The 19,215-nt window shown below is 34.1% G+C and overlaps 1 protein-coding gene across 6 annotated transcripts in view; it reads left to right on the forward strand.

Moving 5' to 3' along the window:
• Positions 1-19,215, forward strand: part of LOC148939273 (uncharacterized) — a 280,313-nt gene that overhangs the window by 182,495 nt on the left and 78,603 nt on the right. For 5 of the 6 annotated variants that reach the window (XM_089106654.1, XM_089106655.1, XM_089106658.1 and 2 more), the window contains 4 exons: positions 3,560-3,685; positions 10,309-10,479; positions 12,002-12,139; positions 15,098-15,211. In XM_089106654.1, coding sequence (XP_088962780.1) covers positions 3,560-3,685; positions 10,309-10,479; positions 12,002-12,139; positions 15,098-15,211 — 549 coding nt within the window. The remainder of the gene's footprint in view (positions 1-3,559; positions 3,686-10,308; positions 10,480-12,001; positions 12,140-15,097; positions 15,212-19,215) is intronic. The other variant, XM_089106657.1, reaches the window with a different exon arrangement.

Genomic DNA, 19,215 nt, shown 5'->3' on the forward strand with positions numbered 1-19,215 from the left:
AACCTGCTGATCCGTGAATAACCCGTCTTTAAACGCGGGTTGTTCGCGTCTAACGCATCAAGCGTTGTGCAGCAGTGCATCTAGTGCATCAAACACGGGGTGGAAGCTTCGAACCTGCTGAAACTAGACAAAACTAGACGAAAAACTAGAAACTTGAAACTAGACGAGGACAACCCGTGTTCGAACCCGCTGAGCCTGAAAACGCGGCTAATAATTTAACAAATATTAGTAATAATTATAACAAAGATGATGATTGTAATAATAACTGAAGGCTATTAGAGAGAGAGAGAAATTTATTCTAAACAAACAAACAAATTAACATAAGTTTAGTGGCCACCCCAAGAAGTAAAACTTGTCCAAGGGGGTGGCAAAAATACACTAACATAAAACAATAAAAAAAACAAAAAAAATAACCTATCTATATCACAGTCCCCAAATAGCACCACAAACCTTACACCTTAACATTTTAATTAAATTTACTATCATATTCATAATAATCACCCCCAGGAGCCACAAATATTTACCAATATCATTATTTAAAAAAAAAAAAAAAAAAAAAAAAAAAAAAAAAAAAAAAAACTAAAATTCATACTTACTAAAAAGCATCCTTTTAATTACTATCTTAAACGAAGAAATATCACCTATATTTTTTATATTTTGATCAAGATGGTTCCAACTTCTGATCCCCCTGTGAAGCAAAGAAAACATCGATCGGGCCGAAACAACTAGCGGAATATTAATCTCTACAGATGACCTAGTATCATAATCATGGACGGAACATCTCAGGTTTGCCAAGCTATCAAAACACAGAAGGTTATACAGCCATCTGCACAAACAAAATACAGTACAAAAAAAAATCAAAAGAGGGCATTAAAACCTTTTTTCTGCTGAAACGTTTTAGATATTTTTTTACTGAATGCCTTGAATCTCCTCATCTCTGGTCACTTCTATTTGTCCTATGTTCATAACTGTCAAAATGTGTCTTTTTTTTCTGTTTTACCTCCGTCTTGTTTTAGCCTGCCCTATTTTTTATGTGATAATGATAATAAAATGAGATGGCGAGGACTTTATGCTTTGGTCTTCCTCTTGTCCTTGCCTTGTTTCTGTTCTCGCCTATATTCACCAAGCAAGATAAGAAAATGGTTCTATTATTGTATTATTGTACTATTATTGTACATTATTGTACTATTATTGTTCTTATTATTGTACTAAAATTACACACAGTGTTTGCTTATGTCCTCGCTTCCCTCACTAACTACGAGAGTCGTTTAAACCAGCTTCATCTCCTTGGAACGAGATGACAAACTTACTTGGACTTTGGCTTGGAACGTCTTTAGTCTGACTAATTTGGAAACTAAATACTAACTTAAACTAACTTAACTTAAACTTAAATTCTAGACTCACTTAATAAACTTAAACTTAATGTTGAAGACTAACTTAAACTTAAATAAAAGAATGCTAATAGACAGATTTTGCAAGTCTTCTGAGCTATATTTTATTCGAAGATTCAAGAAGTGATTTTAATGCGTAGAAGATCTTTATATCTAAATCTGTTTGGCCTTCAGAAGCACTTGCTACTCTGGATTTTTATTGCTTCTTTTTTTATATATTTTTTTTACTATATTATCTTTTGCATATTTACATTTTTGTGTTAGTTTCGACCTATAGTGGACTGTAAATATATTTATTCTGTTCTACCAAAAAAATCTTTTTGTTCCATTAAAATTTTATTACTTGGTTAAATTTTTGCAAAATTTTATTTGTTCTAATAAAATCGTTCTGTTGCTGAGACGTCAAATTATGCCACGCCTTTTGTGCAACCAATGGCTCTGGAGGATTGCTATTTTGTTTCATCCTATTAAACAAAAATTTGCAATTGATATTCTTAAAAAAGCTTGAAATAACAAGAAGATTCATTTTAGTACTTTAAAAATTTGTTTCGGATTTTGAATCAGTGTCGTCCATGCTTTATATTAAATTAAAAAAAACTTTTTTTTTCAACTGAAAACAAGGAGCAACATTAAAACTTAAAACGAACAGCAAGTATTACGTATATGAGGGGTTCTCCCCCTCCTCAATACGCTAAATACAGAGGATTCTTCCCCTCTGTACGCTAAAGTTCGAATTTTGTTCTAATTCTTTAAGAATGATCCCTGAATTACAAAAGCAGTTTAATTAGAATAAATACCTCTTTCGAAAGTACTAAAAAAAACTTTAGCGTAAAGAGCGATGTATTGACGAGGGGGAAAACCCCCTCATATACTTAATAATTACTGTTCGTTTAAAGTTTTCTTACTTTCAGTTGGAAAAACTTTTTTTTTTAATTTCTGATCGTTTTTTAAATAATGCTGGGAAATCCGGCGCCCCTTCATGGAAAATTCCCTTCCCCTATGAAAAATTACTCCATGGAAAGATCCTCCTACGTGACTCCCTACCTCCGACCTCCTTCCACCACAAAAATTCCCCTTGTAAACGTCTGTATAATTCGCAATTACCAATACTATATGTAAACAATGGGCAAAGTTCACAACTTGCAGCCCTTCCCCCGGGGACTGTGGGGGAATAAGTCATCCTCAAAGACATAGTTATTAGATTTTTCGACTAAGCTTAACAAAATGGCTATCTTAAAATTTTGATCGGATGACTTTTGGAAAAAATGAGCGGGGGAGGGAGACCTAGTTGCCCTCCAATTTTTTGGGTCACTTAAAAAAGGCACTAGAACTTTTAATTTCCGTTCGAAAGAGACCTCTAACGATATTCTAGGACCACTGGGTAGATACGATCAACCCTGAAAAAATAAAACAAAATAAACGGGCATCCGTGATCTTTCATCTGGTAAAGAAAATATAAAATTCCACATTTTTTGCATATAGGAGTTTGGAACATCTACAGTAAGGTTCTCTGATACGCTGAATCTGATGGTTTAATTTTCATTAATATTCTATGACTTTTAGGGGGTGTTTTCCCCCTTTTCAAAAATAGCGCAAATTTTCTCAGGCCTGTAACTTTTGATAAGTAGAACCAAACTTGACGAAACTTATATATTTGTAATCAGCATAAGAATCCAATTCTTTTGATGGATATATTAGTATCAAAATTCCGTTTCTTAGAGTTTCGGTTGCTATTGATCCGGGCCGCTCCTTACTTACAGTTCGTTACCACAGACTGTTTGAGCAGAGTAATTATTTTGATAATTGGCTAGAATTTAGAATGATTATATGTCGTTTTTACTATTCTGGTTGGAACAGATCCCTTGATTTTAAAATATCGTTTTAATTTAATTGATTTCAATTGATTACCTGATTGATTGATTTTTATATTTATCTTAAATTGATTTGTTTAGATGAAAAGCTATAGTATTAAAATATTATTAATTCATGTTTTCTGTAATACTTAGCTATTACGCTAAGCTACACTGTTGTCCACGGATCGAATCTTTAACATCTCTCTGCGGACTGTTATAAAATGTATGTTAATGTAATATGTACTTATTCTTATATAATTATTCTAAAATTTAATTATGTTTTGAGACTTTTACTATACTGACTCATTTCTTAAGCTTTTAGAAAAAGATGCAAGCATTTCCGAATTAGAAAAGAAGCTGAAAGATACTGAAGATAAAATAAAAAGAAGGGATAGTTCAGCGAAGGAACAAAAAGAGAAAATTTTTACACTGGAAAAAGAGGTATTTTTTATTTTTTGTTTATTTATTTAACTACCATGCATGGCTTTTACGCTACGTTTTCATTTTATTGAAGCTTTCAAGACCGTTTGAAAATCTCATTTTTGTAGTAACGAATAAGTGTGCTTCACACCTCCAAAATTTAAGAAGAAAAATAAGGTATTGTTTTTATTTATTTAATTTTTTTTGGGGGGGGGAAGGGGGGGGGGGGTTTGAAGATCTAAATAAATAAAAACAAAATCTAAGAATTACACTGTGTAGATGAACAATATGACTTTATTTTAGCATGAACGACATAAAAGTGTGTTCTTTTTAGTCTCAGCCAAAGTTATTGCTACCTTCCACCTCTTGCGAAGTCAATCTGCTGCTGCAAATGGGAGGAGGTTAAAAATTGAATAGAAAATTTTTTCTCACTTTCTACCCTATTTTTTTTTAATGTGTGAGATACGCCCTTCCGTTTTTGGGTCAATGATTCGTTCTTTTACAGTTTATAATCCTATTTTGCTTTTCTATCGTGTGTTTCCCATCTCATCTGTGGTGGCGTCAATTCACGGAAATTCAGGGAGAGAAGGATCAAAAATATGTTTTATAAAGCCGAGAGGGAGCAACATTGTGTTTTATATTCAGTTTTTTCACAGAAAATGCATAAAAAGGTATTTTTCCAAATACATGGGGGAAAAAATTTTGAATTCCACTCATGGGGAGAATTGCACGCAGGTTGAGAATTTCCATACATGGACCTTTCACATATTGCTATAAACAGTAGTGTAATTATAGATGGCAGTGATTCCAGGAAACGTTACAACAACTCTGAGCAGTCCCAGAACGAATATGTGCAGGGCCCAATTGGATTTGTTTATGGAGTGCAATCTATATACTAAATATCTAAATAACATATTCCTGCATAGTAGCTTGCGTGTGTTAAGTAGTTCACGTACATAGTGCAAAATCTCTATGATACAGGACTATCCCGATTAATATTAATAAATTTTTACATGAACTATTAAATAGAAAAATTAGTTTTTTAACTGAAAGTAAGGAGCAACTTAAAAACTTAAGATGAAAAATAATTATCACATATATGATTGTGGTTGATACTCTACGGAAAGATACTCTAGGCAATTCCAATCCTGTAAAAATTTCCCCCGGACAGTTCCCCTTGAGATTTCCGCATGTATTTTTCTATATTAATAAATTAATAAATTAATAAATTAAAACATAATTAATAAATAATAAATAATCAAAATAAATAAATAAAGTAACATAATAAATAATAAATTAACATAATAAATAAAAAAAAAATTAAAACTTACAAGGCTTATTAACACTTGGGATTTATTAAATTTGATGATTAAAACCAAAACATCAATACCAAAACCAAAACCAAAACCAAAACCAATAGCTCGCTCTTCACGCCAAAGTGCTATAGTACTTTCAAAAGAGCTTCTTATTCTAATTAAACGCCCCTTGTGTTTCAGGAGCCGTTTTTAAAAAATTGGGACAAGCAGTTAAACTTTAGCGTAAAGAGTAAGGTATTGAAGAGAGGGATCACACCTTTATATACCGAAAACTTTCTGTTCGTTTTGAGTTTTAATGTTGCTCTTTACTTTCAGTTAAAAAAAACCTTGTTTTTATTTAATTTCTGATCGTTTTTAATATAATGCAAGCAATTCTGGCTCACTCTTCATGAAAAATTCTCTCCCCTTACGGCAAACTACTCCGTAGAAATTTCCTCCAACGTAACAACCCCCCCCCCCCGCCTCCGTAAAATTTCCTCCGGACAATTCCATCTTGCTGAAAATCCCCCTCTCCCGTAAATATTTATTGCAGACGATTCACCCCTGAAAAATTCTCCTTAGCATGCTTTCATTTGAAAAAGACTTTAATTTCTAATCATTTTCATGATCACTCCGGAAATCCCCTCTTTCGTGGAATATTTTCCTTGAAATCCAAACGCACTGAAAATAGCCCCTGGATAATTCCTCTGAACATCTCCAAATGCAAAATTGAGTTGGCAAGGAGAAAGTAAGGCAAACAAAAGGAATTTCGTACAGGAATTCTGGCAAATTCCCCAAATGTAAAACTTCACTTGGAAAGTTCACTCTTGGGATATTCACCCCCCCCCCCGAAAAATGTCGGTATACTTACCAATAACAAATACTATACGTAAACAATGCACTAATTTCATGACTTATAGACCTTTCCCCTAGGAATTGTGGGGTTCAGTTATACTAGGATTAGTCCTACTAGGAATTTTCAACTATGCTGAACAAAATGACCATCTAAATTTTTTTATCGAATTAATTCAAGGAGACAAGGGGATGGGAGGGCGGCTATTTGCCCTCCCATCTTTTTGGTCGCTTAAAACGGGCAATAGGACTTTTGATTATAGTTCGAATGAGTCCTTTCTTGATATTCTAGGAATATTGGTTTGATGGGATCACGCCTAGGTAAAAGAAACAAATAAAAAAACAACTAAAAACACATCCAGGGTCTTTCTTCTGGCAAAAAATACAAAATTTCATATTTTTGCTGACTGGAGCTTGAAACTTCTACAACAGGGTTCTCAGACACGCTGAATATCATTTGTGATTTTCAATAAGTCCTTGACTTTTAGGGAGTGCTTCCCCCCCGTTTTCGAAAATCAGGCAAATTTTCTTGCTAAATAGCACTAAACTTAATGAATCTTATATATTTGGAATTAGCATAATGAGCTGATTCTTTTGATATATCTATCGAATCTCAAAATCAATTTTTTGTAGTTTCAGTTACCATTAAGCCGTGTTGCTCCTTACTTACAGTTCGTTACCACGAACTGCTTCAGTTTTCTGTATTATAAAGTGTGTATTAAGATAAATCTCATCCAGTAATGTAAACTTAAAATTGATATGTTTTTTATTATTTGAATAAATCATAATTTATCTCTTATCATTATGAACAATTTGCTGCCAAGTTCAAAATCTCTTTCTTTCATTTTGGTGGTAGCATGGGGCCCTTTCAAATGAGGGGACCCATTGGGCTCAATAACTTAAATCGCCCTTTATCCGGTCTTGGCTCTAACAAGTTAAATAAAAAATACCAGCTCTAGTATCAAATTTTTCGTTTTTGTGTATACCCAAAATATTCAACCGTTAAATGTTTCTTCTAATTAGGCCTAATATAGACTGCCTGCATGTTCTAAGGGATATTCTCTCGGAAAGAGCCTCCAGTACTAGAGATTAGACGGCTCCAATAAGAATGCACAATTTGCACCGCTGTGCTAAGTGCAGAGACTTTGTGCTAAGTGCATAGTATAATTAGCGCAGAGTATAATTAGAGCATAGATATTTTACGCCCAATTAAATTATTTTATATCGTTAATAAATTATGGACTATTTTAGACATGGTTCCTCAATTATAGGATGAGGTCGATTGACAAGGAGCTTAAACCGAGTAATCTGCTGTTCCAATAATTTGAGATTTATATGTCTCATCTTTGACACTTATTTAGAATGAATTGTTAGTAGTAGCAGCCGGGGTGTAATTTTTTATGCCCCCCCAGACCCCTTTCCCTCTCCCTGCTGACATTTAGGATCTTCAAAAATCTTGTCAAAACTAATATAAGACTGAATAATTCAAGCCTACACAGAAACTGGTCAGTTTTCTTTAGTATATCTTTGCCTTTAAGGTACTATATGGCTCATTTTCCAGTTATCACTGTAATTTTTACATGATTTGGGAAAATTGACTCCAAATTTACCCCCCCCCCCTCTCCTCCTCAATATTTTTACGAATTTGCACAACTGAGTAGTAGAAGAAGTTGTATGCGCTTTGAAAGATTAAAGGATATATTTTCCAATGAAATTATATAAGAATATTTGCTAGGTACATTTTTGAATGACCATATATTAAACGACAAACTATACAAAAATATGGTCCAAACCTATTATAAAAATTAAATATAAAAAAATAAACTTTTTCAACTGAAAGTAAGCATAAACATTAAAACTTAAAACAAACAGAAATTATTACGTATATGAGGAGCTTTGCCCCCTAGTCAATGCCCCGCTCTTTATGCTAAAGTTTGAATTTTGTTCCAATTTTTTAAGAATGGCCCCTGAATCACAAAGAGCGTTTAATTAGAGTTTATAGATCTCTTGAAAGTACAAAAAAAAACTTTCTCTTCGTTTTAAGTTTTTATGTTGCTCCTTACTTTTAGTTGAAAAAACCTTTTTATTTAATTTCTGATCGTTTTTTCAATAATACCCAGGAAACCTGGCACCTCCTTCATAGAAATGTCCCTTCCTCCATGAAAACTTCCTCCATGGAAAGATCATCCCACGTAAACGCGCATCAGTGATCTTTCTTCTGGCAATAAATACAAAATTCCACGTTTTTGCAGATAGGAGCTCGAAACCTCTACAGTGGACTTCTCTGATACGTTGAATCTGATGGTGTGATTCTCGTTAAGATTCTATGACTTTTAGAGGGTGTTTCTCCCATTTTTGAAAATAAGGCAAATTTTCTTAGGCTAGTAACTTTTGATGAGTAGTTTCGGTTTATTTATTTCTTAGAGTTTTCAGTTTATTCATGTCTTTCATTTTTTAGAGTTTCGGTTATTATTGAGCCGGGTATTTCCTTACTTACAGTTCGTTACCACGAATTGCTTGAAACTGGTGTATATCATTGGGTCATATTTATAGATGAATGATGCAAAGTTGCCTAAAAACAGACTTTTTGGCGATTCATATGAATGGCCAAAAAGTCTGGGACCAAATGAAATGAGAATTGAAAAAGTTCATTAGAAAGGATTAACAATAAATTTGACCTTCACCGGAGGGAGTAAAAAGTGAAGGTTTGAGCAGATTGGGTTGGAGGAAAAGCCTAAGGAGCTGTGCGGGCCTCATTTGGCCTGGTAATGTGATGAACTGGCGTAAAAGTCTGATTATATGTCATATTTGGCATACAATTTCAGAAATAAGTATGATCAGAAATAAGGCTGGTATCTTTCCTTTAATGCGAATTACTCCTTAACTCCTTTACTGCAAATTACTCCTTAACTCCTTTACTGCGAATCACTCCTTAACTCCTTTACTGCGAATTACTCCTTAACTCTTTTACTGCGAATTACTCCTTAACTCCTTTACTGCGAATTACTCCTTAACTCCTCTGCTATGAGTTACTCCTTAACTCCCTTACTGCGAATTACTCCTTAACTCCTGTAATGCGAATTACTCCTTAACTCCTGTAATGCGAATTACTCCTTAACTCCTTTACTGCGAATAACCCCTTAACTCCTTTACTGCGAATTACTCCTTAACTCCTTTACTGTTAACTACTCCTTAACTCCTTTACTGCGAATTACTCTTTAACTCCTTTACTGCAAATTAATCCTTTACTTCTTTACTGTGAATTTCTCCTTGACTCCTTTACTGCTTTACTGTGGTTGGCTTGTATGCAGAATTTTAGTTCAAAATAGATGATTTCTCAGGATAGGCTATTTTTTTAAGTTTAGAAGGCCATAAATTGGAAGTTTTTTCTTTAATTGTATTATTTTTTTTGCGGAAATCAAGTTTTTTTCTAAATCAAGGCCGTACCCAGAGGGAGGGTTAGTGGGTTTGAACCCCTCTCGAAATGTTTTTTGACTCGTAAAAACGTAACAAAAATGGATATAAATAAATTTTGTATGCGTTTTTCGAGTTTTTTTTTGTGTACCCCCCCCCCCTAAAAAAAAGTCTTTCAGTCAAACCCCCTCCGAAAAAAAATCCTGGGTACGGCCTTGATCTAAATATCCATGGTTATACTACACGCATGCTCTGGGATGCTTGGAAAGTTCCCCTTCTCCTAGATTGTTTAATAGGATCCCTCAGAAATTCAAAAAGATTGTAGCCTAGAATTTTATTTTACGTGATCTTGACCATCCCTTCTCCCTCCCGCTTTCAAAAAATTCTCTTGCAATCCATACCGACTAAAGTTAAGTTCTGATAAAGCGCAAATATTGCTTCACCTAGTGAAAATTGCTTCGCCGAGCCGCAAAAGGGCCTTCTGAAAAAGAAAATTTGCTTTGCCGTGCTTCAACTTGAAGTTGAAAAAAAAAATCATATTCTGTGTTGTATTATATACACTGCAAAGAATACAAGAGCCTGGAAATCAAAGAAAATGCTTGGAAGGAGGTGGCAAAAGCACTTGATGAATCGTTAAAAATGTGTTTGAAATTTGTTCAATCTTTGAAATGAGTAGCCTAGCCCTTAATAAATAAAGAGAAAAAATGTCAAAAGCTATTTGTTGAAAATCCCCATGCTCCCTCTGTTTACATTAGTATATATTGTAGGCGTACGTCTAGCCAATAGCATGTTCATAATATAACACAGATCATTCAATTAAAACCGAAATAATTAAAGCATAAAAAATTGTCTTTAGCGCGAATAGCCAAGCAATATTCATTTCCCCCGCGAACTATTTCTTTCACAAGCATTTTTTTTGTCGCACTATCTCAGAACTTAGCTTAAGGCTTGGACATGTGTGACATATGTTTGTACTTCTTTCTACTTCTGGCTACAAGAGAGTTTTCTCTGTTTTTAATTCTTTTTTTTTTCTATTTACTCACTATTTTCTTTTCTTTCTCTTCTTTCTTCTTTTGTGTGAAGTTGGAGACCGAAAGGACAAAACTGAAAGACTGTGAAATGGCTCGTAAAGAGCTAAGAGATGAGAATCAGAGAGAAAAGGACGAAGCAAAGGAACAACTAACTTCATCTAAAAACAAGATCGCAGACTTAGAAAACTCAATTATCCAAAAAGAGAAGACATTTAAAGAAATGGTAAGATGAGTGCTCTCGTGTACTAACTATTTAAGTATAATTATAGTGTAATGAATATATAGTGCGTAGCGTGTAGTATGTATTAAGTGTGTAGTCTATCAGCTATCCAACTATTATGAAATAGGCTAATTGTTAATCGATCTTCTGTAAAGTGTATGATCAAACCCGAAATTTTATGGGGAAAGGATATAGTTTGCCGCCAAGGGGGGTGGGGGTTAAGAAATTTTACTTAGATAGTTTGAGGACAAATCGGCCAATCTTGATGAATAAAATATCTAAGAAATATCTAAAATTTTCCGATTTATGGTTGTCGAGGTAAGGTTTTTAGCTTTAAAGTCTCGTTTTTCAATTGTTTCTTTCTCTGTGTGTGATTTCATCCTTTGTTTTTTAAGACTTTTGGTTTTTCATCTTCCTCACTTTAGTCTTTATTGACTTGTATTTTTTAACCTTGTCTAAAACTTAAAATTTTCATGGATTTTCTAGTTTATTTGCTGTTAATTATAGTTTTTATTTTATTTATAAGAAAATAGAAAAAAGAGCAGAATATCTAATATTAGAAAAAAGGTTCCATGTTTAGGATTAGATTTGAAAAGTTTACCTCATCTTGCGCTGGAAGCCTGATTTCGAAGAATTTAAGAATTTAAGTATAATTCATTTTAGAATTTAAGCTATGGTTAAAACACTCTACGATATAGTTTTCGTTACCAGATCATGGTTGCAACGTCAGAAACAGTCTAGTAAAGAACGAACTCCATAATAGCCAAAAACTTTGGTTCCCAAAAAATTCGGAGGGAGAATCGCCATTTCAAGCTGATTCAGGAATGGTAAATTTATTGTGATTAATCTTAATGGTAAAGATTTATTGCAAAAACAGATTTGCGGGAATTTCGGAAAATAGCCGTAACCCCCCTCCCCCCAAAGAAGGAAATGTGTCAGATTGAAAAGAAAATTGCACCGTTTGGAACACTATAGCCGAAAACCTCATAAAGGAGAATTACTGTCCCCCATATTGTGCAACAAGGAATATCGCTTTTTTAATAAAGGACTAGAGTAATGATTAGAAGTACTTTTAATCAGTGTTGCCAGATATTTGGTTTAAAGTTGCGCCACCATAAAAGTGAAATTGCGCCGGAAGATCAATTTCTCTAGTGAAAAATAGCCGAATGAACGATTTCACCCCCCAAAAAGAGCCGATTTGAAAAAAAAATTAATGCGCAAACGCCTCAAAAAAGCGCAAAAATGGCACAAACGCGCCCATCTGGCTACTTCGTGTTGAATACGCATGTTAGTCAAGCTTTCTATTTTTGAAACTTTGGATTTCATGCCATAATAAGCATCAGGTTTGACAAGAAGGGGTTTAATTAATTGTTTATTTTGTTTTTTGCTTTTTGCTTATCCTTATTTCAGACTTCCTCATGTTTACTTTGTTGAACCTGCTGAGAAAAATTTCCTTTTGAACTTTGAAGTATTTAGTTTGAACGTTGTGGACGTTAAATTTTGAAAATTCTCTTATAAATTTTAGGAATTAACAGTCAAAGATGAAGCCAAAAGGTCTGCTGAAGCTGCCATGAAAAAAGCAGAAAAAGAAATCAAACTTCTGAAAGACGAGCTTCAGTCAAGTAAAATTAAGACTGAAGACTTGGAACAAAAATTATATCGCGTAAGCTGTTTCTTTTTATATCTATGAATCTTTCCAAAAACTCTTTTGCAGTAAGATATTGTACCGGTTAGATATAGTAGGATATAGTATACAGGGGAGGGGACATGGCGTGACCTCTAACTCCGAAAAATGCGGATTTTATGTAAATATTCCTGGTTTTTTCTCTAGATATTCATACATATCATCCGCGTGTAACATGCCTATTTTGTGATATTCATGAACCCCCCTCCCTCCCAAAAAAATGATTCTGTATTAATATACACCCTATTTCTAGGTTTACAATTGTCTCTTAAATTTTTTCAGCCCACACAGAACTATTAAATGAGCTCTTTGTAGGTATGGACGAATTTAACTGTTTTACCCAAAGTTTCAAGTGTTTTATATTTAAATTAACCATTTATTGCCCGTTTATAATTTGTACATCTTTCCAGGTTGCAGTTAATTCCATTGTTGGCAGCTGAATGTAAATAAGTCTCTCAATGTCTGGAAAAAGCTCTATAGTTGGCGGGAGGAGGGCCCCCTTTTTTCTATCCCTACAGTTTTTTCTAAGTCTCTATTCCTCTGTCTCCAGCTCAGCAGTGTGTTTTTACATCTAGTGTTTTTATATGTTTTTATTTTGTTGTGCAAGGCGGAATCATTGTTTTAAAAAGTGCTTAATATTATACTAATATTTTTCACTATTATCGCCCCGGCCCGGGTGGGGTTTTTTAACGGCTAAAAACACTGATTGCAAGAAAAATTTACTTGTGTGGACTATTACAACATCTTTGAAATTTGTCTAGAGTCAAAAGATCTGCTTGTGATATATGCAAGGGTAAAAAGGTTTTAATTTTTCGATAATGACTACTGCGAAATCTATGCCTTCGATAAAGAGTGTAACTGGGTTCATTCTGTAAATGCTCTGTCATTAGCTTCTTTTTAGCTCCAGCGACTTGAATATAATTTGGATTGTTTTCGCTTAAATTGTGTCTTTGCTACCCGAGTCGGTGGTTTTTGGGATCTAAAATCAGGGCAGTAGTTTTCTAATTTTGGAACCCAAATGTCAGGATAGTATTTTTCTAATCATTACACCCTAGTATTAATGTTCTGATAATATTTTATATTGGTTCAAAAAAGTCGAACCCATTCAAAAGAATGGTTGGGGAGACAAATGCTTTTTTTGGTTTTTAACAATGAGGAAAAAAAGGCATTTTTCAAAATCTAGTATGGAAGATTTCTATTTTTTTTGCTGTTGAATGAAGATAAAATAAAGCAATGTATTTTTCTAGTCTAGGGGTAGTTACCAGCCAACCCCTCCCCCCCCCCGCTGGATTTGCTTGGCTATTCCAAGGGGTGGGTCCTCTGGGAAGCTTTTTCTTGCAATTGTCATCGGTTAAAGCTGCTGAGGCTAGAGCAGCCTTCCCTGAGAGCGAAAAATTCGCTCTTAGGGATGGTTCTTTTCTTAGGAAAAAATTTGTTCCCTATTTACTTCCATCTACATTATTGACCTAGCAAAACAGTTATTACAAGTCCTGATCTTACCGGCACCCATCGAATAAACTCTCACGTTATCTGATTGTTGGGAACGCTGAAATTTGTATCAGCATCAACTATTTTAGAAGATTCAATTTTTTTGGCTATTTAAATTCTTAAGTTACTGCTCCGACTTTAAATCCATAGAGGGCAGCCCGGGTACTAAACCCTTACTTTAGTTTTATCGAACAATAACCTATTCGAGACAGATATAACCCTGTAAAGTATAAGCACCAAACGGTTATAAATTTAGATTTTCCCTTTAAACAATATTGCCATCCAGTCTTATCAGATGCTCTCAGTGAGACACTAAAAAACAGCAGAAACCACCAATAATAATTTGTTGATAGCTGGTGATAAGAAATGCTAATAAGATATATCCACGAAATCATTGCATCGCATTTTGTCAGTGTTGCTATGTTGAACTGTGGAAATAGATAATCAAAACTATTTTATTAAATTTGACGGTGCTTTTGTCCATAAAAAATACAACGTTAACAATCTGCTGATTCCCAAAGACAATTATGTTCAACCATGTTTCTTTTTTTTCTTGTTTTTTTTGTTTTGATGACTTTTATACCAAAAACTGCATAATTGAATATGGAGGCTTCTTTTATTAAAAATTGAATCCCTGATTTTTCCTGTTTTTTTTTATATATATACTTGATTATTTAAGTTTCTAATTAACTAACTCTAAAGATTAGATAACATTTTAACTCTCCTTGATAATTTAAACTTTTTATCCTGTACTGTGTGCCCTTCATTTGGTTTTATTTCCACTATCCTTGGTACTTCGGGCTTTTTGTTAGGTACTTCTACCCGACTGCTTGGTAGTCGGGTAGAAGTAAGGCAGAAGCAGTCACTGCTATAGACGGAAAATTTTAATTCTTCCTAAAAGGAAGTCTTTACAAGCAACTTGGAGTCTGGGGCTTAATGTTGAAGAAACTAAGTCACACAGAAAAACAAACAGGATTTATGTCCTTGGACAGACATACAAATATAGCTGATTTTCCTTCTTTATGTTTCAAATATAGCTACTCATTATAGATGCTTTAAAGATGGCAGCACCTAGGAGGTCCTATTGAATATTACCCCAGTCATAAGAAAGCCAACATCTCGAGTGTCTAAAATACTTTCGACTCTTTTTCTGATTAAAATATATGTAGAGGAGGGGGTCCGGATTTAGATTTTTTACTTCAGAACTGTAAATGTGAAATCATATATTGGTGTGACAGATTTATATGAATATATATGAAAATTTTATTTATTGATACTAGATGGATTTACGTATACATACACACAAGTGAAAACTTCTAAGTGAAAACTGTATACTCATGAAAAAATGTGGTGCCCTCCACCCTCCCCTCCCCTCAGATTGCATACGAGTATTATAACTGTCAATAGAGTTTCAGAATTCGAAAATGTTTGTATGTTGATTTGTTTCAGTCTGAATCTGATAAGAAAATGACCGCTGAAAGACACCTTAAACAAGAGGAAGAATGGAGGAAAGAAAAAGAAAAATTGATAAGCAGGAATAACAACATGGAATTCGAACTTAAGGTAAACTGCTAAGCCGAAAGCCTGTATGTCAAAGTAAACAACTCCCCTCCCCCCTCCCCATCAATGCAAAGAATGAAGGAGCCCATACCCCATAAAAATACAAATTTTCTTATTTATACCTTGCGTTCTCATATTTAACGTAACACTCCCGTTTTTTACTAGCTCTTATAGCCCTCCTCCCCCCATGACACCAACTGTTTCATAAAATCCTATGCGTGCCTAGTGTCTCCCCTTGTTTGCAGAAACTCTTAGATTTTCAAGAAAATCCGTGTTTTAAACTTGTAATTGTGAACTTGAGGTTTCTTTCAACACTTTAGCCCCTTCTTATGAAATCAAGCAGTTCGTGGTAACGAACTGTAAGTAAGGAACGACCCGGCTCAATGGTAACCAAAACTTTAGAAAACAAAATTTTGATACCAATAGATACATCAAAAGAATCAAATTTTAATGCTGATTACAAATATATAAGTTTCATCAAGTTTAGTCCTACCTATCAAAAATTACGCGCCTGAGAAAATTTGGCTGATTTTCGGAAAAAGGGGAAAAGACCCCCTAAAAATTATAGAACCTTAATGAAAATCACGCCATCATATTCAGCGTATCAGAGAACCCTACTGCGGAGGTTTCAAGCTTCTATCTACAAAAATGTGAAATTTTGTATTTTTTGCCAGAAGAAAGATCACGGATGCGTGTTTATTTGTTTGTTTGTTTGTTTTTTTTCCAGGGGTGATCGTATCGACCCAGTGGTCCTAGAACATCGTGGGAGGGCTCATTCAAAAAGAAATTAAAAGTTATAGTGCTCTTTTCCAGTGACCAAAAAAATGGGGGGCAACTAGACCCCCTCCGACGCTCATTTTTTCCCCAGAGTCATCTAATAAAAATCTTGGAACAGCCACTTTGTTCAGCATGGTCGAAAATATGATAACTATGTTTTTCAGGATGACTTAATTTCCCGAAGTCCCCAGGGGAAGGGCTGAAAGTTATGAATTTTACCCAATGTTAACATATAGTATTGGTTATTGGGAAGTATACAGACGTTTTCAGAGAGGATTTTTTTTAGTAGTAGGGGAGGGGAGTGGGTCGAGGGTTATGTGGGAGGATCTTACCATGAAGGAATTTTTCATGGGAGAAGGGACATTGCTATGAAGGGGGCGCCGGATTTCCCAGCATTATTTAAATAAATATCAGAAACTATATTTATAAACAAAACAAGTTTTTTAACTGAATATAAGGAGCAACATCAAAACTTAAAACGACAGGAAACATTACGTATATGATTGGGTTCATCCCCTGCTCAATACCTCGCTCTTTAAGCCAAAGATTATTTAGTACTTTCATAAGAGCAATTTATTCTAATTAACGGCATTTGTGATTAAGGGGTCATTTTTAAGGAATTGGAACAAAATTCAAACTTTAGCTTAAAGAGCAAGGTATTTACTAGGGGGCGAACCCTCTAATATGCGTATTAAAAATATAAGAATATAGAGGTTCGTTACGTAAGTTAATTCGTAAGTTACGTATATTTATTACTAATAAAAACGTTCGTAAATAAAATTAAACAGGTTTCGAGAAAGCCATTTAACCAAATAAAAGTAAAACTGATATTCAAATTTTGTTATTATTATTCATGTACGGTGAGCCAAAATCAAAACCTGCATTAATTCAAAAACGTTCAAAAATTAAATAAAAAAAACAAATTTTTTTAACTGAAAGTAAGGAACGACGTTAAAACTTGAAACGAACAGAAATTATTCCGTATATGAAAGGGGCTGTACCCTCCTCAATGCCTCGCTCTTTACGCTAAAATTTGACTTACTCACAACTCTATTTTTTTGAAACAATGAAAAACTTTAGCGTAAAGAGCGAGGCGTTGAGGAGGGGACAGCCCCTTTCATATACGGAATAATTTCTGTTCGTTTTAAGTTTTAACGTCGTTCCTTACTTTCAGTTACAAAAACTTGTTTTTTTTATATTTATAATCTTCAAATACGTATTGTTACGCAAGAAATGACCTGCTTCCTGGTCATCAAGGTTCACAAATCAACACTTAAAAGTAAATACAACCCAAATAAAACTCCTATAATGTTTAAGTTGCGTGAATTCCCAACAGATGATCTGTGTTAAACGAAAAATAAAAAAAAAGGTACCAGGACCGTATCCTTGACTATGGATTCTGGACTATGGACTATGGCCTATGATTTATGGAGAGAGGGTTGACTATAGAAAAGGTTTTTTTTTAGCAAGAAAATAACTGAAGATTCGGTGATTCGAGTGCCTTAGTTTAAAAAAATAGTGCTGAAAAAAAGAAATTTTTTGAGGTTTTGAGACTTTATGGTTTGAGAATAGGTTTGAATATTAATGTTAAGAAGATAAGTTGCCTAAAATAGGATAAATGCGAAAGAAAAAGTGACGAGAAAGTAGGAAATGAGAAAATAGGTAACGAGAAACTTGGAAAAGTAGATAACGAGATGATCGAGCAATTAGATAGTTTCACTTATCTAGGTAGCATGCTTAGCAAGGATGATGAATGCAGTATAGTTGTAGAAAGTAAAGCATCCAAGACGCATTTTTGAACTAAGATTAGGATACCGGAAATCACAATAATAACAGTGGTCAAGTATGGTTTTAAAACGTGGGCGTTTTTGCATAACGATGGTTTCATCAAAATATCCCAGTAAAGAAAAGAATTTCTATGCAAATGCATTTCACTATCAAAACGCAATAGAATCTTTTGATGCTGTTTTTATCGTTAAAAAAAAAAAAAATAAAAATTGACATTTAATGTCATTTTTTTCATTTTCATTCTTCATTGTTTTCATCATTTCAAGAATCGTTCTTTTGAATGAAACTTAGCGAGGAAAGAAGATAATAAAATGAAAAATAAAATAAAAAAAGGTGAAAACGAGGATTTTGTCAGCCGGTGGCGAACCATGAAGAAGAAGAAATAAGCAAACATTTCGATAAGGACCTCCGCCGAGTTGTCCTCAGTGCTAAACAAAAAAGAAAGAAAAGAAAAAGAAACCAACAAAAATCGAACCTTTCGAAGTTTACTTGACAACGACAGAACAGAAACTAAATAAGAACCAGTTTGAAATCAACGAAAAAGAAATCTACCAAGATGATTGAGCAATAATCCCTTGTTTTGCTATAGCTTTAGCTGGTCTACAAATTCGTTCATCATTTGATTTGCAAATAGGCTCTCTCAAATTATACCAGGCGAATTTGAGTTTGAAGTTCCCTTCAAAGTTAAACTGTCATAAATTGGGCGTAATGAAATATCTCCAGTATCTCTATTTATTGCTAAATTTCGGTTTATGTATTTTTTATCTCAATTACCTTTTTAAAAGTTTGTGGTAGGCCATTTACAGTAGATATTAAGGTTGCCTCGTCAAAAAGAACCAGATGGGTCGGATTTTCAAAAATATGCAGGGCCAGTGCCGAATCAAAGTTACCATTGTTATTTTTCAATCTCAGGGACTTATCTATTGAGATTTTGTGTTCATGCAATCGTTCTCCTAGTTATTGATGGGTCCTACCAATGTAAAATTTCCCACTTGAACGTGAGACTCTGTAGACCCCACTATCCAGTATAGGGTCGGTTTTATCCTTTTCTGAGTTGAAATAATGTTCAAATTTTTGTTCAGTTTTGAAAGAAACAGAGAGATTATGTTTTTTTTAATTTTTCCAAGTTTATCGCCAAGTTTCGGGATGTATGGTAAAGTGATGAAAGTTTTTTTCTCAGTTGCCGGGGTAACTGAATCAAAGGGGACGGGCTCCCTATTTTCTTGTTTTATCTTTTTTAATCGTCTATCTATGGTATTTTCAATAGGTCTTATTGGGTATTTTCATTGATTCCAACCTGGTTCTTATTTAGTTTTTGTTCTGTCGTTGTCAAGTAAACTTCGAAAGGTTCGATTTTCGTTGGTTTTCTTTTTCTTTTCTTTTCTTTTTTGTTTAGCACTGAGGACGACTCGGTGGAGGTTCTTGTCAAAATATTTGCTTAT

Source organism: Artemia sp. Qi Xiang Cuo, chromosome 21 (assembly GCF_049724085.1).
Source record: "Artemia sp. Qi Xiang Cuo chromosome 21, ASM4972408v1, whole genome shotgun sequence".
NCBI classification, from domain to species: Eukaryota; Metazoa; Arthropoda; class Branchiopoda; order Anostraca; family Artemiidae; genus Artemia; species Artemia sp. Qi Xiang Cuo.